At 42.0% G+C, this 25,715-nt stretch overlaps 1 protein-coding gene and 1 long non-coding RNA gene across 3 annotated transcripts in view; both read right to left on the reverse strand.

Moving 5' to 3' along the window:
* Positions 1-19,953, reverse strand: part of LOC109900468 (protein WWC2-like) — a 54,732-nt gene extending 34,779 nt beyond the window's left edge. For both annotated transcript variants that reach the window (XM_031837833.1, XM_031837832.1), the window contains exons 1-2: positions 19,558-19,953; positions 6,308-6,417 (exon numbers count right to left, since the gene is read on the reverse strand). In XM_031837833.1, coding sequence (XP_031693693.1) covers positions 6,308-6,417; positions 19,558-19,691 — 244 coding nt within the window. In that variant the 5' untranslated portion in view covers positions 19,692-19,953. The remainder of the gene's footprint in view (positions 1-6,307; positions 6,418-19,557) is intronic.
* A 2,823-nt stretch (positions 19,954-22,776) lies between these two features.
* LOC109901283 (uncharacterized) lies at positions 22,777-25,507 on the reverse strand. Its single transcript, XR_002256710.2, has 4 exons — positions 25,396-25,507; positions 25,183-25,278; positions 23,519-23,634; positions 22,777-23,064 (listed from the first exon to the last, which is right to left on the reverse strand). It is a non-coding gene; the product is annotated as an uncharacterized LOC109901283 (long non-coding RNA).
* Positions 25,508-25,715: the final 208 nt, after the last annotated feature.

Here is a 25,715-nt window from a genome sequence, read left to right on the forward strand (position 1 = left end):
ATTGTGGGTCGGCCAGTGACACAACATTGCAATTTAATCCATTTTAAATTCAGGCTGTTAACGCAACAAAAATTTGAAAAAGTCAAGGGATGTGAATACTTTCTGAAGGAACTGTATACTGCAAACGAAGCAGGCCTACACCCACATCTTAACAGTGGGTTGTTTTGAGGAAAGAAAAAGGCACAGTGGGAGAGCAGAGGAAGCAATCCATCTGAATCAATCACAACACTACTCGCTCGCTCTCTTCCTCTCTCACTCTTGCTCCCACTCTCTCTCACTCCTTTCCCTCTCTCGTTCTCTGTCTCTGCCCTCTTTTGTTTGTCTCTTACCCTCTCTTCTGGGTTAGCCCACAACTCTGTCCGGTGGCAGGGAAGGAAAGGGTTAATCCTTCATTCCTTACTGTACTTTGACTGTGTCCCAAATGCCACCCAATTCCCTATGTAGAGTAGGGCCCATAGGGTTTGGTCAAAAGTAGTGCACTATATAGGGAATAGCGTGCCATTTGGGAGACAGCCTTTGTGTGGAAAACAACAAGTCTCTACACTAAGAGCACGGCCCCCTCCGTGCCACTAAGTATGTCAGCAATGCAGAGACTGGCTGCTATGAGGAATAACCGGATTTCACTCCAGCAGGAGTGTGTGTGTACGTGCTTGTGACTGTGCCTGTGTCTCCACTCTCCCGCTCTCTCTGTCTCCCTCTCTCTATGGAGCTCTCAGCCCTGTGTATTCTTCTGCTGAGGGTGTAGGCTACCCAGCAAACCAAAATTGGTTATGTGAAATTTCCCAGAACATTCGTTAGCTCGCGGGATATGTTCTAATAACGCAAAAACAAAATATTTGATACAAACATTGTATAATCATCAGCATGACTGGGCAGTATCTGTGTTATGAGAATGTTTGACGAAACCTAACGAATGTTCTGGGAACTTCCACAGAACCAATTTTGGTTTGCTGGAAAAACATTACTCGTACATTGTGTTATTACATTGCCTGGACACCTAATGAGAAAGTTTGGGGAATGTGGTTGTTACAGATGTGCACAACATTTTAGTAAATGTTAGGAGAACATTCCAAATATATTTAATTTAAACCATAAAAAAATATTACAATAATTTGCTATCATCCTAATGTTATATAAAAAAAACATAACGAGAACTGAGAATCTTAGCTAATGTACTGGGAACGTTCCCAGTTTGCTGGGTAGGATAATCCTCGGTTAGGCCCTAAGTAATGTTTTGTTTCTGATCTGCTATATAACTTGTGGTCAATGTTGGGAGTTGCTCTTGCGCTCTGAGGTTGGTAACGGTTCCCTACAAATCGAATGAATCAATGTGAATCAATGTGAATCATGTTGGCTAGACACTGTATCGATGTCCTACAGAAGTGGTTGTATGATACGATAAATGATTTGAGTCTCACACACACACATATACACACACTTGGGAACACAAAGCCACATGCTGATGAGCAACCCTAAAAGGTATGAGGTAGTGGCTAGAGCACAATGGACAGTGTTGACACAGTCAGTCTATTGTTTCGTCATTGGTATCTGACAGCACACTCCTGACTGCACGGGCAGAACACACCCACCTCAACTCTCAGGATGTGACTGAATATCTGACCGAATGAATGCCTGACTGGCACACACACGCCTGATATACAGAACACACGCGCGTGTGTCCACCTACAGCCTACAATGCCATTTTATGAGAGCTTATAAGAGTGTGAGGGAGAGCATGTGTCTGTCTACCTCTATGCATAATAAACCCAGGATTTCAACAGGACCTCCACTAAGACAGGGGAACCCAAAGCAACTCCCTGAGTGGGTATGTGAAGTCAGGATAAGTTCCCACTAGGTTAGGCAACCACGCTTCTCTGGGCCCATCTACGCCACATAAAAGAAGGCAAATCACCACACATAACAGACCCTTATCAACCCCCGTCCCGTCCCTCCCTCCACTCCAACAATGCAGGGAGGCCACAGGGCAGCAGCAGGGTTTACATAATAAGGAAGTGAGGCCTGCTGGGCGGGGGACAGCCTGGGCAGGGAGGGAGAAGCTAGGACAGGACCGACAGGGAGAAGTAGGTACCCACCCAGACTAACCCCCCAGCCGCCCTGTCTTGCCATAACTAGGGCCAGGAGTTTTTTTCCCCCCAGAACACCAGACCTGCATAGGATAGACTCTGAGGCCTTATCAATCAGTCAACATTCTCCACTCACCTCACAGGTATCTGGGATACAGCCTAGACTAGGGCCAGGAGTTTTTTTCCCCCAGACCACCTGACCTGCAGAGGATAGACTCTGGGGCCTTATCAATCAGTCCACATTCTCCACTCACCTCACAGGTATCTGGGATACAGCCTAGACAGGTGAAGGGAGGTTTAGTCTGAAGAGAGTATGATGGCCTTGAGCTAGACATGAAATATACAGTACCGTTCAAAAGTTTGGGGTCACTTAGAAATGTTTTTGAAAGAAAAGTAAAAAAAATTGCCCATTAAAAAAACATCAAATTGATCAGAAATACAGTGTAGACATTGTTAATGTTGTAAATGACTATTGTAGCTGGAAACGGCAGATTTTTTTAATGGAATATCTACATAGGCGTAGAGAGGCCCATTATCAGCAACCATCACTCCTGTGTTCCAATGGCACGTTGTGTTAGCTAATCCAAGTTAATCATTTTAAAAGGCTAATTGATCATTAGAAAACACTTTTGCAATTATGTTAGCACAGCTGAAAACTGTTGTGCTCATGAAAGAAGCAATAAAACTGGCCTTCTTTAGACTAGTTGAGTATCTGGAGCATCAGCATTTGTGGGTTTGATTACGGGCTCAAAATGGCCAGAAACAAAGAACATTCTTCTGAAACTCGTCAGTCTATTCTTGTTCTGAGAAATTATAGATTTTAGAAAGAGGAGTGGGAGGCCCCGGTGCACAACTGCGCAAGAGGACAAAGTACATTAGAGTGTCTTGTTTGAGAAACAGATACCTCACAAGGCCTCAACTGGCAGCTTCAGTAAATATTACCTGCAAAACATCAGTCTCAACGTCAACAGTGAAGAGGCGACTCCAGGATGCTGGCCTGCTGATAATGGGCCTCTGTACCCTAAGTAGATATTCCATTAGGGAATCTGCCGTTTCCAGCTACAATAGTAATTTACAACATTAACATTGTCTACACCATATTTCTGATAAATTTTATGTTATTTTAATGGACAAAATGTTTGCTTTTCTTTCAAAAACAAGGACATTTCTAAGTGACCCCAAACTTTTGAACGGTAGTGTACATTGACAAATGGTCATTGGGGTGTTTGTTGAGAAAGGAAAGTGTATCACTTCGATAAGGAGGCTTTCACACCAAATTGGTTTGGAGAGGTTTTTCCAGCTCTGGTGCATTTTCCTCCTTAGTTCAGAACTTTTTCTATACTAGAACATGAAAAATGGTTCAGTACCAGATTTTTTCTCTCCTTTCGACACTTTTGTCAAATTTGCCTCACAGATCAACTCTGTCAGCGCAGCCAACGTCCCCCTTATAGTACTGTGTGTGGTCCACTTAGCCTGATCTCAGCGTCTGGGCTGCACCATGTTAGCTCCCCACTCATGCTGCACAGAGGTTAACACACTTGAATAATACGACACGGCATGTAGAAATGTTGAAGCTACATGCCGTGTCGTTACTGTTCGCAAAACAATGTCCATAAAGGATAGAACACTTTACAATGCATGCCGATACCGGTAGCTTCCAGCTTCGTAGGCTAACTTTTCTTGCTAGCTAACAGCTTTGTTTGTTTTAATATGCAAACCATAATGCAAAATATGCCGATTTTTAACACTGATTGCCACCAAAACTTTATTCATTCACTTAATCAGTCTCTCTCTCGCATCTCTCCCAAAGATTATCTATTTCCTCAGTGAACTGACCTCAGACCACCCCCTTCTTGCCTCATGAATGAGGTCATTACTGGTTAAAGAGACAGTGCACACTTTTATCAAACAAACAACTCCTATGCGAATGTTGTCTGTCAGTACAATAAAATAAAAACGGAAAGGAAACAGATCGTTCTGTTCATCTGTATCCCCATGAAATCGCCAAAACAAGCTCAATAACTCAATGCACGCACACACTCCTATTGATTATATGCGTCCGTGTGAATAGGCCTAGGCTACATCTTGATTTACCCAGTTTATCAATAGAGATGTACCATTCAAATGAAAAATTACCATTAGGTTGTTATGTAGTTAGATTGTAAAAACAAAGTAAAATTGATTGTATGATTGTATAATTGATTCATTAATGGATGCATGGCTGTCTCTGAAAAATGTTGACGCAGAAAATGTCAAATGGAATGATATTGAACTCAAAAGATGCCCAACGATTGAACAGAGCAGTAGCTGTGTTTATCTGTCTGGATCAAGTGCCATTCTGTGACTCAGGTTCAAATGCCTTCTTTTTTTGCAGTGTTATCGTTTTGGTATTGAGTATTGTGACGGTATCGAGAATCGTGATACTTAACCTGGTATCGATGTCCAAATTCTGGTATCGTGACAACACTAATAGGCTACTGAATATAGCCTATTCACCTCGCAGTCAGAGGGGATATTGAGCTGTTTCCTCCTGCATGTTGTTGGAAGACCAAAGCGAAAGTAATATGAAGTTTGGGACACAAGTTACGCCTCTTCCTAATCATAGATGGATTTAACATAAGCATTTACCTCCAATAAACAAATGATTTATGGTTTTGTTTAGGCATTTTAGTTTGTTTGACATTCGCCAATGTGAAACCAACCAGACCAAATGAAAAAAATACAATGCAACAAGCCAAACTCTGATTCAAACTATAGCTCAGAAGTGCAGAAATACACTGTATCCAACCACCCACAGGAGGGCCAGCCTTAATACACCGAAGCTGAGGAGTCTCCACACAATCATCCAATCCTGACTGACATCTGACTGGGTTTGTTTACCCACCGGTGTTAGACAAACAAACAAACAAAGCTAAATCGCAGTAGAAATGTGTGTGAGAGCAACAGATAAATAGAATCTCTAGCTCACACAACAACAACAACAACAACAACAACAACAACAACAACAGCAGCAGCAGCAGCAGCAGCTAGCTCACATCTCAACCCTGCGGCTACAGCCAGGCAGCACAATGGAAAAACATTTGGGAAATGGATTTAATCTGTATTGGGAGAAAACAAACATCTGATTTAGTTGAATGGAGTTAATAGAAGTATTTTTAATGTAAGTGTTTTCCTAAGGGATCAGCAGAACACAGACGGTCCGTGTGGAATTTAATCTGCTCTTTTTGAAATGAACGTGACTAATTGAATCATAAAATTATTTAATTTAGTGGAGATGAGTTTGAAAACGTTACTCTCTCTCTCCCTCCCTCCCTCTCTCTCTACGTATTCAGTTTTTTCTTCTGTTTGCCTATTCTGATTCCTGGAAATGATGTGGCATAATAAGTTGCAAAGGTGAGGGAATACCATATCAATATGTAAAATTCATATGAAAAATTCCTTGACAATATTAATATCAAGATCAATCTGCTGACAATTTTGATAAATTCAACATAGCTTATTGTCTTGGCCTGACACTTGTCCAAGAATGACATCTGTGAGTTTGCAACATGTTTAGCTTTAACATGCTTACTGATAAGACTGCTGGCAGTCAACCACCACACTCATAATATCTCTGGATATCATCAGATTAGTGTTATTTAGCCCGTATCAGTTAGAAAACAGGTTTTCACAACTGAAAACTCTTGACAAATGAAAAGCATAAAACTCAGCTAAAGACTACCGAGCAAAGAAAGGGCCGGGTAAAGATTTTGGCCACAGTAAGGATTTTGACTCGACTTTAGCTCGATCATTTCTCAAAGTTCAGTCAATACAAATAATACATTCATCATTCGATGGAAACACTTGGCGAATGATCATACGTCTCATCAATATCTCATCAATATCAAACAACATGGCGCTCTGACTATAAATAATAAAATAAGTTCCAGTGGTTTTCAGTTCCTAAATACCAATAGGTAATTCAGAGAAAGAAAACCAAAATAAATCGACATCCTTACAGTTTCTGCCGTTCTACTCATTTCTCTGTGTTGTGTTTGAGAAAATCAAATCCAGTGTCGGGAAATACCCCTGCCAAAACATCTGAGATGTAATCTTGAATGAAACAGCCTGGGGTCCTTTGTTTAGGATGGACAGAACAGTGATTGCCCAGGTGGAAGGCCCAGATGGTTTTGGCACAGACATAATGTTACTGGGGTAACACTGAGGTAAACCTGTCAACTTACTGTTGATGTGGTCGATGTAGTAGATGCCAATCTGAGGGTCGTATGAGGCCTCCCATCCCCACGGTAACTCGTCTCCCACACAGTCCGCAAACGACAGGGGCTTCGTCAACCTGAGAGAGAGAGAGAGAGAGAGAGAGAGAGAGAGAGAGAGAGAAACATACAGTATCTGTACACAGAAGCATACAGTATCTGTACACAGAAGCATACAGTATCTGTACACAGAAGCATACAGTATCTGTACACAGAAACATACAGTATCTGTACACAGAAACATACAGTATCTGTACACAGAAACATACAGTATCTGTACACAGAAACACATGAAACGTAAAGCTAGTGCATATCGTAACCAATATATAAACAACATAAGGTGGTTCATTCATATAAAAAGACGGTAAAAAGAAAAGCCATAAAGGAATCATCCATTACTACAACGCTGGCTTATAGTGACCTCCATCAGAGGCCATTGACTGTCTAGAACGTTCCATGTGAAAGACCTAGTGACCTTAGAAACTAGAGTTCAGAAAGACAAGCCACTAAACAACAACAACACCACTGGAGCATCCAGCAGTAACAGTGACACATTCCTGAGGGACCAAAGTCTAAAACTGGCATCGTGGTACCACTCACTCAGCTCAGTGTGGCTGGCTGTGGGATGGGGGAAGTCTGGCTAGACAGGGAGAGAGAAGGGACACTAAACCACTGTTCCATCTATTTGGGATGTGTTGCCCAAGGACTGGCTGGATGGCTGCCTGAACATTGTTCCCGCTCTCCTTTCTACTGGTATTTTGGATGACTTGGCCCATGTAGACAGTAGACGAGAGACAACCAAGTTCACTGGCGGGGTCATGACAAGATGGAGGTGGAGAACGGGTGTAGGAGTGAGAGGGAGAGAGCGGTTTTGGAAGATTGTGTTGTATCTTTGAAACTCCCAAAAATGTTTGAGAAACTGGGACAGAATCTATATTGAATAAGTCTAAGAATGTGGGCAACGGGTATTAACGTAGCAGTTTAAGCCAAGCCAGCATGCCGCCCGGCGTACTTCACTGTGTTTATTCAGTGCACTCTAAGACACACAAACGCTAATGCTAACAAACAGGTGCACACACACACAGGCCAACTCTCTTGGCCTGGGCGGCTGTCAGTCTGGTATGCACGCTCCCTCGGCTGTAAACGTTAAAAATTAGACAGGCGGTATTCCTGGTATGCCCCCTCGGCTGGGTCGGCCGACTATCGCACTCCGTACACCACCGACGACCTTTGAACTCAGAAGCCAGTCTCTGGACCGGTCTGCTGTCCTCGCACTGTCCTACTACAGGTATTGGCCTAACATGACTATTATCTACAGTTATTACTATGCTATCAGTTTAGCATCAGAGTGGCTGTTCAACTGAAGAACGAATGCATGAACCAAGCGTTTGAAAAGCTAAAAACCTCTACATTATCAGTAGACCAATCACTAACATCACACTGATCAAACCAACACTTTACTGTTTGGACACAGGCCCATCACCGAGAAATGTCCTCATACAACACTCAGTCAGGTCAGCAGCAACACTAAGCAATGTGAAAATAGAGGCTGTACTGAAGTGACAGGACAGGGACCGCCCTCCTCCCTCTCCACTATGGCGTGACTATTGAGAAATCTTCTGACTAGTAGTCTGCCCCTCAGTGTGTGTGTGGATGTGTGTGTGTGTACCACATTCCAGAAAATGATAACTCACTCACACCGTGGCTACCCACCCCGCAATGACATGTCCTCACCTCACCCAACTGCCATGTCACACATTCTGTATCACCTCACACACATCATTGTGCTCTGAACCCTCTCTCTCTATCTCACACACACACACACACACACACACACACACACACACACACACACACACACACACACACACACACACACACACACACACACACACACACACACACAATGGCCAGCCAAACACCTTCAACAGCCCCATACATCACCTTGGGGCACCTCCTTCCCCTGCACAATAACCAAGACTGCTACAAATGACATCATGTCCAAAAGAGAGAAAAGTGTTAAATCTGTCCCTTCACACATCTGAGGACAAATCATTAAGGTTCCCAGCCACACAGTCAGCAGTGGGACACAAAAACCTGGACTGGAGCTTGTTGCTGTGGCTGAGATAAGATATCTGACTGACTAGCGCCATTTGATGCGTCCGACCAACAGAAGAGGAGCCAAACATCCCCACTACAGAAAGGAGTGGGTGTGCGTGTGTGTGAAGAGGAGATATGTGAGGGAGAGATAAGAGGAAGACAACAGGGGAGGTGAGATGGGATGATTGGACGGTACACTGTCCACTGTCGTCATGGTAACAATGATCCAATGTCTTTAGGCCTGGGCCTATTTCTCACCACAGCGGTCGGCTGAGGGGACATAAAGAGACTCCCATTAGTCACTGTCTCTGACAGCATCTCCAGAACAGAACAGGCTGATTGTTGAAGGGTTGAATGGATGTGAGAAACAACCTGTAACCGTCCTAACAATGTAAACAATGTGAGTTGGGGCTTTGTTTTCTGGCCAAAGCTAATTTTGCACCTAAGCAATTAGCCTATCAGACCACAACAATACAAACTAGCTGCTACGTCCGGGGAGACGGGCCAACTTTGTTGAAATTCACTTTCACACTAGAGCGCTGACCTCTGTGTCAAGAGATGCTCTACAGAAGAGGCGTGACAGGCGAGCAGGCTTTTGTTCCAGCCCAGCACTGACACCTAATTCAACTGAACGCTACAACCTTGGTTAGCTGAATACAAGTGAAAACATACAGTGGCAGGCTACTAGATAGAGACACATTGAAAGCATTCAGCATAGCCCCTAGGAATATGTTGGCCGGCCAGTGGAGGAGCAGGAAACCGTGGCCTGTGGACGGCCATGTGTGGCGCACATTACAGGACGCGGCCATGTTTTCTGGTCTCCAAGGCTACCACACACTCTTGTTTTTGTCTTCCCTCTATTTCCCCTTTCCTCTCCCTTCTCCCTCTCGTTCAGACTCAAGCACAGACGCCAGCAGCTGTGAAAAGCCACGATTTACATCACTTCTTTTATTATCGGTCTTCTCCTGTCTCTTTCCCCCCTACCGTGCCAACCACGTCATACAAAGCGCCAAAAAAAGTAAAGAAGAAAAAAGAGCGAGAGGGAAGACTTTTGTGGCAGAGGCCATGCTTTTACAAATTCGCCCCAATTAAACGGGTCAAACTCCAAACTGAGAGGGCCAAGAGAATTTGTGCGTGTGTGTCTGCATGTGTACGCGGGACTGTGTGTGTGTATGGGAGGGGGGAAACCTGGGCTGGAGTCTTATCTATGCCTCTTCTTCTGGAAATAAACATTTTTGGGGCTGGAGCAGTGAGGAGGGAGGCATTTACATTTCTCTCTTTTCTGGGGGATTTAGACAGGGAGGGAGGGAGGGCTCAGGAATGTGGTGCAGCACTCTGACACTGCCTCTTATTCTCAGCCCCTCTCATAAATCCGAGATCTGGATGGCTGGGCCTGTCAGACGTCAGGGGGAGGAGAGCGAAAGAAGGAGGGAAATAGAAAGGGGGAGGCAGAGGGGGAAGAGTGAGAGGGGGAGTGAGAAAGAAGAGAGAAGGATGGAGAGCGAGAGAGATTGAAATAATTTGTCAACTATATTGTAGAACCTACATTGTTTTCACAACGTTAAATCACTCCTGTCAGTTAGGCCTTGGCCAGTGACGCTCATTTAAATGTGAATTTGAGAGGCGAGGGAAAGCAAGGGAGAAAGGTGGGGGGAAAAAGAGGGATTCCTTTTTTCTGCCAAAAATGTGTATTCCTCCACTGGACAGCCAGGGTCCCCTCTGCTTGACTGAACAGAACAGGTCTAGTCCCTGGCCTGACTGTAACCATAGGGATGAGAGGGGATGACGTGCAGATGAAGCATGAGACAGACTTGGCGAAGCTTGGCGGGGTGCTATGCTAAAGGTGGGAGGGTCCACTTGGATTCCAAGTATAACACACCCACGCACACACCAAAACCTTTTCAAAACGCATCCTTTTGGGATGAATTGGGGGATATTGCGTTGACAGGGTTCGTGCTTTCCAACTTTACTTCATAATACCAGAGTACAGGGGTGAATCATTTGTAAATATGAAACACCTGTTGCTATCTGGCAATGGGAGTTTTCCCAATTCCCATACACAAAAAGTTCCATCCTATGTCAATGGAGAATCATTTCTGGACAAATTATACGGATGAAGTGAGTTATTCTTTGTGGCACACTATGCATGTCTCTGTTCCATCTAACCATCATGTCATGGTTATTATGATGCACTGAACCGGTACCTCGCAACTAGGGTTGCACATTTTGGGGAATATTCAGAGGTGGAAACTTTCCGTGGCAATTAACGGCAATATATGGGAATTCATGATTATATGCAAATTAATATTAATACCATTTAAATGTAGATTTTTTTTGCATTGGATATATTTACCATATCATATAGAGACAAAAACACCTTATCATCAGTAGACATAATTGCAAATGATTAAATCCTTCCGATAGACATTTTTAAAACAATTTAGTAACGAATTGTACTTTAATTAAATGAGTTGACTCTTCACATGGGATGATTTCACTGAACAACAAAAGAAAGGGAATATTGAATGATCCCCAATGATCCATTGCATCTCCCAAAAACGTTTTCAACATACATCTGTTAAATGATAGTCTAGAAACTAAAGCTTTGGTTGTCTTCCTCTCAAGCTTCCATGTGTTCTCCCTGGATGTCCACCTCCTCAATGTCCACCTCTTGAACATCGGACTCTGAGGCCTCATCTTCACTGTCACTTTCCAACCTTGTTGAGGATGGCTCGTCAGGCTCAAAAAAGCCTCAAATTTGCCTGGATGGCCACCAATTTTTCAACCCTTGTATTGGTCAGCCTGTTGCGTGCTTTGGTGTGTATGTTCCCAAACAAGGACCAGTTGCGCTCTGAGGCGGCTGATGTTGGTGGGATTTGGAGGATGATGGAGGCAACAGGGGAAAGAGCCTCAGATCCACAAAGTCTCCTCCCCCAGGTGGCTGATGAGATATGTTGGCATGACAGCCATATTGAATTTCCATCCCAAAGCCCTTGCTTGGAAGTGTACTTCACCAGACTGCCAATAACCTTGCCCTCATCCAGGCCAAGGTGGCGAGACACAGTACTGATAACACCATAGGCCTTGTTGATCTCTGCACCAGACAGGATGCTCTTGCCAGCATATTTTGGGTCCAACATGTACGCTGCGGCGTGTATGGGCTTCAGGTAGAAGTCTTCACGCTTTTTGATGTATTTCAGAACTGCAGTTTCCTCTGCTTGGAGCAACAGTGAAGTGGGCAGGGCAGTACAGATTTCTTATCTTACATCTGCAAGCAGAGTCTGAACATCAGACAGGATGGCATTGTCTCCCTCAATCTGTGCAATGGCAAATGCTATAGGTTTCAGGAGTTTCAGGCTGCTTACCACTCTCTCCCAAAATACATCATCCAGGAGGATACTCTTTATGGGGTTGTCCATATCGGCAGACTGTGATATGGCTATTTCTTGGAGAGACTCCTTCCCCTCCAGAAGACTGTCAAAAATGATGACAACACCACTCCAACAGGTGTTGCTGGGCAGCTTCAATGCGGTGCTCTTATTCTTCTCACTTTGCTTGGTGAGGTAAATTGCTGCTATAACTTGATGACCCGTCACATACAGTGGGGCAAAAAAGTATTTAGTCAGCCACCAATTGTGCAAGTTCTCCCACTTAAAAAGATGAGAGAGGCCTGTAATTTTCATCATAGGTACACTTCAACTATGACAGACAAAATAAGAAAAAAATCCAGAAAATCACATTGTAGGATTTTTAATTTATTTATTTGCAAATTATGGTGGAAAATAAGTATTTGGTCACCTTCCTTGCCCAAGAACATTCGACCACCCATCAGAGATGATTGCAATACAGTCTGCTTTCTCTATGATTTGGTTAACCTTCACTTGAACTCTGTTGAACTCTGCATCCAGCAAATTAGTAGATAAAGAATGTCTGGTTGGAGGGGTGTATGCTGGACGAAAAACATTCAGAAATCTCTTCCAATACACATTGCCTGTTAGTATCAGAGGTGAACCAGCTGCACACACAGCTCGAGCAAGACATGCATCAGCATTTCTCTGACTACGTTCCTCCATTGAGTCAAAAAAACTTCTGATTCCAGGAGGACCATGAGCTGTTGCTATCGATAAGATGTCTGATTCATCATTTTCACCTCAAATAGAAGTAGAAGGACTTTTGTCAGAGGTTGCTTGTTGTGAGCCCTGAGGGAACTTTATGCACTTGGCCAGATGAATCATCATCTTTGTTGCATTCTTCACATATGATTTGGCACAGTATTTGTAAATGTACACAGCTTTTCCTTCTACATTAGCTGCAGTGAAATGTCTTCACACATCAGATTGTGCCCGTGGCAAAGGAATTACTAATTACAATTAGTAAAAAAAATACAATTCCATGTACAGATAAATAGTTAAGCAGTTAGATTAAACAACTCCTTTGTAAGATAAATGTTTTCAAATGAAACATATATGGAAACAGGAGAATTAACCTCTCCTCAGTTAGCAGGCTCAAGCAAGCTAAAACCCACATGGTAGCAAAAACTAACTAGCAGAAATTGTTAACAAGTTAGAAATTATTTAAACACACTTTGCTGTAGGCTACTCTTTACTAGTTAACAAAAAAATAATGTATGTCATATAAAATATATTCACCCCACCCAGTATTGTAATCAAAACTTACCAGAAAGCATGTAGTCCTTGGCTCAGACAGTATAGTAGTGTGGGCACAATAGCGTTTAATTAGTGTGCAAGATCTTGAGAATCAGCTGTACATGTGATGGAAGCGTGCACTGCACATGTCATGGGCTTAAATTCCCATGGAAAAATTCTGGAAATTTTACGGAAAGTTTCTGACCCTTTGCCACCCTACACGCAAACAAACCAAACAATATGATGGAAATCATAGAACATGTCAGCAAAATGCATCAAGTCGCCGTCCTTGCATTGTGCAGTCAAATGGCAAACACTCTAATGTTTCCAAGCCGTCAACAAGCGGTCGCAATTAACACCATTAAGTACATAGGCCATAGTGATGGAGGGAGGGGTCGATACAGTTACACATCACAATATTACTTTGGGATGATATTATATTTATATATGACTCTAAGTCATCTGTACCTGTGCCAGAATTCCAGTATTTTTCATCAGAATTCCAGTATTTTTCATCCTATAGCTTGTTCTCCAACTTCTTTTTAAACAGTGAGCCAACATGTTTTCAGCACTTTTATTTCCCTGACTGATGAAAACTTGTTTTCTCATGGTCTCTCTTGTCTCTCTGCAGCAGACATATAGTGAGCAATATGTTTGGAACATCAAATCAAAATTAAATCACAGAATCAAATCGTAGTACATATAGAATCTCAATACATATGTTATCGACATCTAACTATCCTGATAATATCGTATCTTGAGGTCCCTGGCAATTCCCAGCCCTACAAGCCAGACAGCACAATCTCTCCTGGGCCCATATTCATAGAGTCTCAGAGTAGGACTACTGATCTAGGAACAGGTCCACTCTGTCCATGTAATCTTATTGATTATGATCTAAAAGGCTAAACTGATCCTGGTTCAGCACTGCTAACATGATAATATTTTTTAATACAGGCCCTGAACTAAGTTTGTACCTATATAACGTAGGTAAATTACTTAATGACGCCACATAAAATGTTGCACTACACCTACAACACAGCATTCCTAACCTAGCCCACAATGTCTGAAGTGTGAATCGAGCAGTCAACACATTGAGCAGTCATTTGAAAGAGTAAGAAAAGTTCAACTCAAAGGCGAAATCCATTTACACACCAAGATAACGGAATTCATTGCCCTTGACAATCAACCCTCTGTCGTGGGTGATGTTGGCTTTTACGACTGGTCGAGCACCGGTACACACTAACGTTACCAAGTGCGCTATTGTTCAGATGTTGCCCTACTGGAGTACCACAGTAAAAGAGTCACTGCTATTAGCTTCACAACATACTATGGAATGCCGTTTGGGTCTTTGCGTGTCAAAAAAGATACACGTCAAATAACACTATTTGACACGTTAAATAAGCTTTTAATTTGACACGTTAAATAACATAGTTCTATTATAGAATGTTGTGTGTTCTGAATTTGCACGTGCAAGCCAAGTGCCACCACTACTATCAGTAGCACTGTCAAATCTGTACAAAAAAGTCTACAAACAAGCAAACACCGGCGCCAGGAACGATGTGTTTACAATACCGGGTTGGTAATAAAGCATTATTTGTTCGACCGCAACTTCGGGGGTAGCTAGCTAGATTTAGCTTGGTACCTAGCTAGCACCAATACAACCAGCCTGAAAACAATGACCAGTAGAAACTGCAGTCATTTGCACTATTCTTAGCAATGATTTAGGAATCCTTGTAAGTATTAGCTAGATAGCCACTTGTTGTTCGCCTACTGAAATTGAACTTCAGTTCATGAAAATAAACAGCTAGCCAGCTACTTAAACCTGTTGCCCAAAGCTAATGTCATAAGCATCCAGATAGCTTCACCTGGCTTGTGAGGCTCGACTTGACCAGGTTATGTGTTGTGAAGCTATCCACAATAAGAATTAGCCACAATAGTGGAATTTGCGGTTTGCCTTCAAAATAATAGTACCACTTTGATGCAGAAGGTTACAATTAGTGGAATCATGTCATATTTAGACTAGATAATGTTAAACAAGGTTGGAATGTGAAGCAATGAAATGGGATATCAGTCGACTCGGTGACACACACAGAACACAACTGTGAAGAGTTTACGCAAAGATTAGCGCTGTATAGCTCTTATCGCGTGAAATCACCTCCCAATTCATATGGCACTGTACAGCTTTACCTAAGGATTGGGATCAATGAAATGGGGTAACAGTCTACTCAATACCCAATATATTTTTTCCCAACACCCCCCTCAGAGTTATCAGACTTCAAAACATCCACGCAGTATTGTTTTTCCTCTGGAATAGTGTTGAATACACATAGGTTGACAATAAATGTGGCTCAATTCACAGTTGTTTCAGAGTCCCGCAATAAGAACTACGATGCTAACGTTCTCTGGGTGTCACTGAGTAGACTGATACACCATGTCATTGATCCACAATCCATAGAGTGAAATAAGTATGCCCCCAATGCAATTCTAAAGTACTTATTTAACCAGGCAAGTCAGTTAAGAACAAATTCTTATTTACAATGACAGCCCAGGAACAGCAGGTTAACTGCCTTGTTCAGTGGCAGAGGAACAGATTTTTTACCTTGTCATCTCAGGGATTTGATCTAGCAACCTTTTGGTTACTGGACCAACACTAACCATTAGGCTACCTGCCTCCCCAAGTATAATACATCCAGTGTGATTTCAACAGATTTTTTGTCAAATTAACAAATGATTGTCTTTTGTTGATTTCATATAACAACATTCCAGCCTAGTTTAGGATGATCAATTCAATTATGGCATAATTATACTATTTGTATGCATTTTCATCACTGTCAATGACATACTTTTATTTTGAAGGCAAAATCCACTATTATGGCTAGTGGCTATTATCCTTATTGTGGCTAGCTTCATATAGATGGGTCCGGCCACCATTAATCAAATAGCTACTGAAACAGATTGTCGCTTTGCTATGTTTTTGAGGAAGAACATTGTTTGGATCCATGAACTAGCTAGCTTTTTTTATGACCAGCACTGTAGGTGAGCGAGACAACTTTACCAGCATCATAGCATATGTATCGATGAATCGTTGTGACATATGAAATACGAGTGACAGTGTAATCAATGTGTAATAACTACATAAAAAATGTATGAATGCGTTAAATTATTATGCGACGTGCAGTCATAATCAGGTCCTGATTGGTCAACAAACATGCAAAGACCCAAACGGCATTCCACAGAAATCCTGGTTGAAAATGAAACGACTGAACAAATAAACAATGAAACAGCACAGCAAGTAAGTGAAAGAAATATGTTTGGATTATGTTTTACTGGTAGTGGGAACATACGTAAATGCCAACAAAATAACTTTTTGGTCAGTGTGGTGTGTGTGAGTGTGTATAACCTTTATTAACTAGACAAGTCAGTTAAGAAAAAAATCTTATTTACAACGACGGCCTACCCCAGCCAAACCCAGACAACGCTGAGGCCAATTGTGCTCCGCCCTATGGGACTCCCAGTCACTGCCGGATGTGATACAGCCTGGAGTCAAACCAGGGACTATAGTGACGCTTCTTGCACTGAGATGCAGTGCATTAGACCGCTGCGTCCATCTGCGTTAACTATTTGACTGTACTAGAATGCTTAAAAGGACACTTAAATTTTAAATATCGGTTATCGTTATCGTTTTTTGGGGGCAAGGAAAATATTGGATACCGGTATCGGCCAAAAATGTCATATCGGTGCATCACTATCTCAAAATGCATAGTAGGTCGGATGAGTAAGCTGATCCTAGATCTGTGCCTACCTGCAACTTCTCTCCTGAACAGGAATGTGAGGTGTAGCAGAGGTGGAAAGAGCAGGGCATGCCGCCAAAGCTACGGCCGCCGGTAATTAGTCAAGCGAACCCTCTTATCTCAGAACACACAATCTTTATAACATTTATGTTCTTCACAACAATGTATCGACAGACAATACAGGGCCAGGACCAATAGTAGCCTAATAGTAGACCTACATACCCCCATGGGTCAAATATGTTTTTACAATATATGATTTCTTCCCCTCTGAACATATCACGGTAAGGTCCTTAGGGTCGTAAATACCGTAAATACCAAGATTGAGATTGTGGAAAGGGGCTGAGTATGATTCCCTTCCACCCTGACACGGCATCCTAGCGTTCTTGCCGATTAACACTGTTCTAGAATTAGAGGTATTAGCCTATCATTCTAGGAAGTTTATATCATTCTAGAATGTGTAGAATCTAGACGCAGTTCAGGTGGAGGGAGGGAACCGTGGATAATGATGATTTGGCTTGTTTCTAAGTGGGAGCAACTTGATGAATATCATTCACAATGCCTGGTGGTGGTCTCATAGGAATGGCTGGCATGCCACCTATTATAGGCTAGCAGTTTTCTAACAGTGTAAGGCATTAAGACACACTATAGCAGCATTTGGCTTCAATTATACCCTTGCTCGTTCAGCTTAGGGGGGTCTGAGTGAGCACAGACTGGAACATCCGTTTTCAGCACAGTGTCACATGGCCTTCTCTTTCTACTCTTCAGGTTTCAATCAGCAACACACATCTGACATACATATGAGGCGTCAATATGACAACAATATAGGACTACTGTTGCGATTGATATGAAGCAAGTTGATTTAAATGATAGAACTTAGGCTAATGACTAGAATTGTTCAGTCATTGAGCGTTTAATCAAGCTACCCATGTTCTATCTATGCATGACTCAACACTGTAACGTACAACTAAATTAGCATTAACGAATCCCGCAATTTCATAGGGCAGCTAGGCATTATCTTTCCATTACGGCTGGACTTTCTGACGAATTATCCTCATAATTAGAGCTTAATGGTTTGTCATAAGTGGCATGTGGTGAACCCTATGTAATAAAACCCTGGTAAGAAAGACCTCAATTGAATTAAGTGTGCGTGTCAATACCGGCTAATGTACAGAAATATTATTCAAAGCAATGGGCTGTTAGGTTTCTTCCTCCCCATGAAATTAGCCCTTAATAATATGCCAATCAAATGTGCTACAGTTTAAGATGATTGTGTTTTACGTGTTAAATGTTTTTTTATTTATCCAATACCAAGGCACAGCATATCATATAATTGATTAGTGGGCTTACAGCAGACTTGATCATAGGAGTCAACATACATCTGCACCAGAGGCCTTCACTTCTCCAGAGGAAACGTTTCATTTTATTTAACTAGGCTTAAGAACAACTTCTTATATACAATGATGGCCTACCCCGTCCAAACCCTAACCCGGGCGACGTTGGGCCAATTTCGCGTCGCATTATGGGACTCCCAATCACGGCCGGTTGTGATACAGCCTGGAATCTAACCAGGGTCTGTAGTGATGCCTCTAGCACTGCGATGCAGTGCATTAGACAGCTGCGCCACTTGGGAGCCCCTAAATTTGGTGGATCTCAGATTCCCATATTTTTCATGAGAATTTAATGACACATTAAATGGCCAAAATGGTAACTTAGGGAAGCTGGAGCTTTAAAAACAAGGGCCATAGATTTGACCATTTCAGAGTGAGTGATGAATTATTAGGGTCCTTTCAGGGACTGCAGGAGACTCCACTGTCTTCACTAGCGTTTCTGCTTAGCATTTGAATTGCCTTTTTCATAGACCACTAAATAGTAAGTATAGCCATCAGTAATGAAATAGCTTATTTTACTGTAATAACTTTAGTATTGCTTTTATTTTGTACATATTTGCTTCTCTGGGATAATGGATGTAACGTTATATCTTATTTTACTATAATAACTTTAGTATTGCTTTTATTTGGTACCTATTTTCTTCTCTGTTGGAATCATACGCAGTAGAAGTTCTAGAATTTCAGCAACAACAGAGCTCACGAGTTTGCTGTAGTTGCATAAAATGAGCACGTTGGTTTGATAGCTTGCTAGCTCATAAGAATAATGGTGCTAGCTACGTAAGCTAGCTATGACTTGTTGAATCCTTATTGAAATTGTGAAACAGTTAGCTAGCTAAAGTTAGCATCGTAAGGAATTTATTCCAAACCATGGCATGAGAAAGTTAGCTATCCAGTTAGCAAACTATAGCTAGCTGCTAGCTACATCCGGCATAGCCAGCTGAAATTATATTTCTATAAACTATGCAACTAGCTATCAGTTACCACAGTTTTTGCAATAGCTAGCGTTAGATATGTTCAAATGACACGTTCTGCACGTTCTTGCAATACCAATAGATATGCTAGCTAACTTAGCAAAGGCGTGTTGATAGTTTCACACTATAATAATACATATAGCTAACGTACTGTAATAGTTAACAGTTAACGTTACTGTTCAAGGCATTCACTTGTTCGAAACCCTTTTGTTTCGATACGTAACCGTTTGTATAAACTGTTTATAAACTGTTTATGAACTGTTTACAAACGCTGCCCCCTGTCAACTTCGCAAAATTTCGCAAACAGCCACTCTTGCGCGTTACCTGTCCCTCGGGTCTATCCAACTTGTTTGTTTAGTGTTGTGGTCGATATAAAACACTTTGCCGTCAAAGTCCCTCGCTTCTTCCCAGCCGTCGGGTAACGGCAGCTGGCCATTCCCCTTTCTAGGCATGTTCATCTTCTATAAGTTCCGCCATAAGTACGGTAGAAAAAAAAATCCGGTGGAATACTAAAAAGCGACGAAAAACTCAGTAAAGATCCATGTTTTGTGTTCCCCTGTCCTCCATCTTGGGTTCCTAGCTGAACACATAGGCCTGGGCAGACCGGGACAGACAGACTTGACTCCGTTCCCAGCAAACGGTACATTAGCATATCATTAGCATAAATCTATTTGCATGCACATTCCTGAGTGTTGCATTCCTGCGGCTTAACCCTTTCCAACACATCACCAGTGGAATATGTGTGTTGTCGACTAGTTACACTGGTTCAATCGAAGTATTTGGTCCCATACCCACGGTCCCATTCCCCATTCCAGACAAGCTGGACACGTTGCACCGCCGCGTTAAATAGTTGTGTTATCGGCCTCTGTCGCTCTATGCAAGAACTGGGAGAAAAAGTTTTGGAATGGTGAAATATGCACCATTGCAAAATATAGGCAGATAGGATGATGGGACAGTGACAGGGATAAAATATGATATGTCCGCAGATAATTCAATATCTACATAAACTTGGGGGAAATAATTCTTAAACATAATAATACAGAAAGTTTAACAACACAGCATAACTTTAAAGGGACAATCTGTGATTGCTGTAATACAAAAAAGTATTATATTAGTGTCTATACTGAACTGGTTAAAGGTGCACTCAGTATATATCAGCGTTAAAGCATATGTTATATAATTATATGTTCTATTTCTGACTGTTATGGGTGAATCAGTGCATATTTCAGCTTTGTATATAGCCCTGACAGATATACACGTGATTATCTAGAGACCTCCTGATTCTCACGCATAGATCAATAATAAAAGTAACAGACTAACAGCATTGTTTTTGTGGCTAGTGAAATAATCACATTGCTCTTCACTCCTGCGGTTAAACATCAGCTGTAATCCTGCAAGGCATTATGGAGTCACACTACAGGGTACGTAGGCTACAAGACATTGCCTTGAGTGAACTCTGGGCCAGGGGGAAAAACACCAGTTTTATTCATACAATTTCAATTGCTCGTCTGTTCTCTTTGGGCTAGGATGCAATTTGACACATTTTCTGGACAAATAATCGGAAAACGTCTCCCCTTCAAAAGGAACTATAGTGAGAGAATCTATTTCTAGGAATACACAGACTGTGGATGTTCTTTTCTTTTTCAAACTTTTCCCAACCATTCTCAACTAATTGTTGCCTTTTTTGTTAACTTCTGTCCATGGCAATATGAATCCTTTTTACTTTATGAGAGAACCTTTGATCCCCCTGTAGGTGGGCCTTTTCAGAAACAGATTTGTGATAAAAACTTCATTCTCTGAACAAAGCTGGGATATGTCTATCTCAGAGTCTGTGTGATGTAGTTTTCGGATGTGAGGTACACAGCACCTTTCTCTTTCCCCTCCTCATCTCATCAGCCTCGCAGGCTGCTCATTCAGACCAGGGAGGAGACGGAGAGAGCAGTCAGGTCAGAAGGGGAGAGCTGGAAATATTGTTTGAAATTCAAGAGAGCAGTGGAGTAATACAGAGAGGTAGATAGAGAGACAGACAGAGGGGAGGAGAATAGATGGAAGACGGGTTAGTGTAGGGCAGGGCCGGAGATGTTGTTGATATGACATTCAAGAGAGGACATGAACAAAAGGGAAGTTTAGAGACAGAGAGGGAGGAGAGGAGATGGATGAGAGGTCCCAGTGGGCACGAACTGTTTGAATCAATGTTGTTTCAATGTAATTTGTCAACGGATTGTGACTTGGAATCTATGTGGATAATACATTGGATTTGCAAAAAGTTATCTGTTGTTTTGAGGGTGAAATTTCCAACACAGAATTACGTCATCATGGTAACCTCAATTCTAGACAACCCTTATATAATATGTTGAATTTGTACCTCTGAAATAGTGGATATAACTTTGAAGATCTAACACGATCAGAAAAAAACAATAGGCTAGGCAGCACCTCCTACAGGAGAGTTAATCTATCTACAGCTATCCATTTGGTCTCCCATCCAGGGTTTTAACCAGTCCTGCTGAGCTTTGATATTTGTCACTGACTACAACCAATGTGAAATCATGAGAATTATTATTGAGAGATCTCTTCATAACTAAATAGATTCACCGTTGCTATCGAAGTCATTCCAAAAGGGTAGGCTTAATAGGGAAAATGAAATCTAAAGTCATTTAGGCCTTTGTAACATTTGCAAAGTCCTCAACAGCTATTATTTCAATTCAACCCAGGGTTAAACTAAACATAGACAATACATATACGTAGATTCAAGCTTTGGTTGATGTCAAATGTAATCTTAACTTACCTATTAACTTGTTAACAAATGATATGTTGGATTCACATCTCCGACTAAATAAAAAAGTTTAAGAATAGGATTAATCCAGTGGCTCAGATGAAACTATCCAAGCATTAGATACATCTCCTTTACTGTTGATATTTGGTTGTGTTGTCAACCAAACTCAATTCGATATGACTTGTAAAGTTAAGACTATCTTACAAACTAATGTAACAGTTTTTATTCAACCTTAAAATGAGTAACTAAACCATGGCCACATTTTGAGGTTACTGTAACTATGAAAGTATGTATGTTCAAGATAGGTAGGTCGCAGGTCTTTGGAGAGCTTCACAATATAAATATCTGTCACAGAATCTCGAACAGCACTGATGACTTGCAAATGACCTTTCAATGTATTGTCAACTACAATCCAGGTCATTTGGTTGTGCTTTCAGATAGTTGAAAGCATAGTGATAACACATTGGGAATTCAACAAACTTATGGCAGTCTTTTCGAGGGGGTGAATAAAGGCTCATTGATCAACGTCTCAACCAAAAATGTCCATCCATGACGTGGTGAGCCCAGTGGGGTGGTAAATAAGACAGGAAGTTTGATAGATGATGAAAGCAAGAAATAGATCAAGAAGAGTTGGAGAAGAAAGAGGGAGGAAGAGAGAGAGCAAGGGAGGAGGAGAGGAGAGAATAGCTCAGGAAAGACTGCCATTTCTGCAGTGCTGCTGACTACGCAATATGATGAAATAAATCATTCTCACATCGCTGCTGGTAAACATCTTTGTCTTTTTATTTTTTCCGACTATCTCCAAACTCAATTTGGTAGATCAGGGACATTCCCGACCTTTTGATCTGATTTGCTGACCGAGGCAGGAATCAAGCTTCTACTTTCCTTCCATATCTTCTGTCACATTTGATAAATGGATACCAGTGGATGCTGCTGAGAAGAGGATGGCTCAATCCAGCCATTATTATGAGCTGTCCTCCCCTCGCCAGCCTCCGCTGATGGATACTTCAGGGATGGTGACTGACTGCCATCGTAGTTTTGGGTGGAATAGCAACGTCCTACAAGTAAATGAAGTAAACACTTGAGTAAATGAGGGATACAACGTATATTGAAACAGGTGATTCCACACAGGTGTGGTTCCTGAGTTAATTAAACAATTAACATTCCATCATGCTTAGGGTCATGTATAAAAATGCCTAGTTGCCCATTTTTTTTGGCCACCATGGCTGGAAGAAGAGGTATCAGTGACTTTGAAAGAGGGGTCTCAAAGGAGCATAGGGGGTGTGTCTTAGTCACCCGATCTCCCAATTAAACACTGCTCTTTGACCTGGTAACGAGGACCACAATGGAAATAAGTCTTGTTCATGTGTTCGTTTGTTCATCCATTCACTCATCATATTTGTTAATTCATCCATCCTTTCACCCACCCACTCACCCATTCAGTCATTCTTTCATTCACCTATCAATCCATCCATATATCCTTCCATCCATTCACTAATCCATCTATTTTACCTGGGACAGCTCTTTCTGGGTGACCAGGGCATCCTGGGCTACTGTCAGGTACTCCTTCAACATCCTCTCCTGCTCCTTCCTCCACTCCGCCCGGGGGTCCTCTAGCTGGGTACTCTCTAGAGAGGGGAGAATGTCATCAATGAGATCTACTCCCACAAACAAATGATGATGATGATAATACTTTATTTGTAGCCTCCTTTTGTGTCATACAGCTACAGTAATGGAAACACTTGAGTAAATGAGGGATACAAAGTATATTGAAAGCATGCAGTTCCACACAGGCGTGGTTCCTGAGTTAATCAAGCAATGAATATCCCATCATGCTTAGGGTCATGTATAAAAATGCTGTGCGGACTATTATTATTATTCACAAGCATTTCGCTACACTCGCATTAACATCTGCTAACCATGTGTATGTGACCAGTTAAATGTCATTTGATTTGGTCCATTATTTGGCTACCATGGCTATGCCCTCATAGGATGAAATATTCCCCCATCCACAGAGTGCGAGTGGTCACTGAATGGTTTGATGAACATAAAAAAGATATAAACCCTATGCCATGGCCATCTCAGTCACCAGATCTCAACACAATTGAACACTTATGGTAGATTCTGGAGCAGCGTCTGAGACAGCGTTTCCCAGCACCATCAACAAAACACCTAATGATGGAATTTCTCATGGAAGAATGGTGTCGCATCCCTCTAATAGAGTTCCAGACACTTGTAGAATCTAAGCCAATGCCTGTGGTGGCCCAACACCCTAGTAAGACACTCTATGTTGGTGTTTCCTTTAATTTGGCAATTACCTGTATATTCTAATGAACCAACAGACGCTTCTTTAAGGGTCACACAAAACCCTTTCAAGAATTTCATTTTAAACCACCAAGACAGAGAAATACAGTATCTTCCATTCATTTCAATATTTCCAGGAAAATACAGATAAACACTTGTTCATCAGTTTTCTCAGAGTTCTCCATAGACTTCATTGTGTGGTGGTGGTGAAGCTTTAGCTGCTAAGCACATTTCTGGGGAGTTAGGTCAGTGGGCTCTCCGCTCTACTTGTGGTTTAACACGAGAATTCCGCAGCATTCTTGTCGTCGGTAGTCATGTGCTACATCCCAAATAGAACCCTATTCCCTACATGGTGAGATAATGATTGGGCCCCTGGTCAAAAGTAGTGCACTATATAGGGAATAGGGTGCCATTTGACACTCAGACATGACTTTCTTCAGATGCTACCTCTGGTACAGTCCTCTACCGCTATTAGCTAAGCTGCTAAAATTGCTCTAATGGTAAGTAGAGCTTTGATGTTGCTGAGAGCAGTTCCACCCGTCTTTCCCGACTTAAATCACCCCCCCCCCCCGCGACCCCTTCAAAGCCAAAGTCATCTCAAAGTTACCTGTTTTATCCCCTAAACTCACTTTAACTGTAAACATTCCATTGAACAATTCTACTACAGCAGAATTAGCTCGAACGTACTCAAACGTACTAGAATACAACAGTAAGTTGCATAATGATGACGTCTATTTTAGCAGTGTTCTGTCACACTATACATTGACATAGGATATCGCTCGAGCACTTTTACAGATACAGACACCTATGGTACGGTGCTAAGACATGACGTCAGGGGTTAAGGTATGATGTAGTTGGATTGAAGTTGATACCTTTGTTACCCTTCTAGAAGTCTCGTTCCCATCCGATGCCTGTGTGTAAGTCTGGCCAAGTGAGACTACCTTTTCGAACCAGTCAGTCAAACACCACTTTGAGAAGGGCACCATCATGAGTTTGACATGGAGAGAGAGAAAAAGTTAGTTGTCAATACACTCACTATTCAACTCAAACAAACACCTAAACAAACTACTGAAATATATATTTACGTAATCAACAACAGCATGACTGATGCATTCCGTAGGAAAAAGCCATTTTAATCTTAATTGGTTTAGCAACAGTGGAATTCAATGCATCTGGCCAATATCTCTTGGAGATCCATTCCTCCTGAAAGTGGCAGAAGGGGGAGGGAGAGAGAGGGGCGGAGAGAGAGAGAGAGAGAGAGAGAGAGAGAGAGAGAGAGAGAGAGAGAGAGAGAGAGAGAGAGAGAGAGAGGGGCGGAGAGAGTTAGAGAAGAGAGTGTGCCTACTACAGCAGGAAGATGTGTGACCTGTTGCCACAAGAAAATGGCAACCAGTGAAGAACAAAC

The sequence above is a fragment of the Oncorhynchus kisutch genome, linkage group LG12 (assembly GCF_002021735.2).
Source record: "Oncorhynchus kisutch isolate 150728-3 linkage group LG12, Okis_V2, whole genome shotgun sequence".
NCBI lineage: Eukaryota > Metazoa > Chordata > Actinopteri > Salmoniformes > Salmonidae > Oncorhynchus > Oncorhynchus kisutch.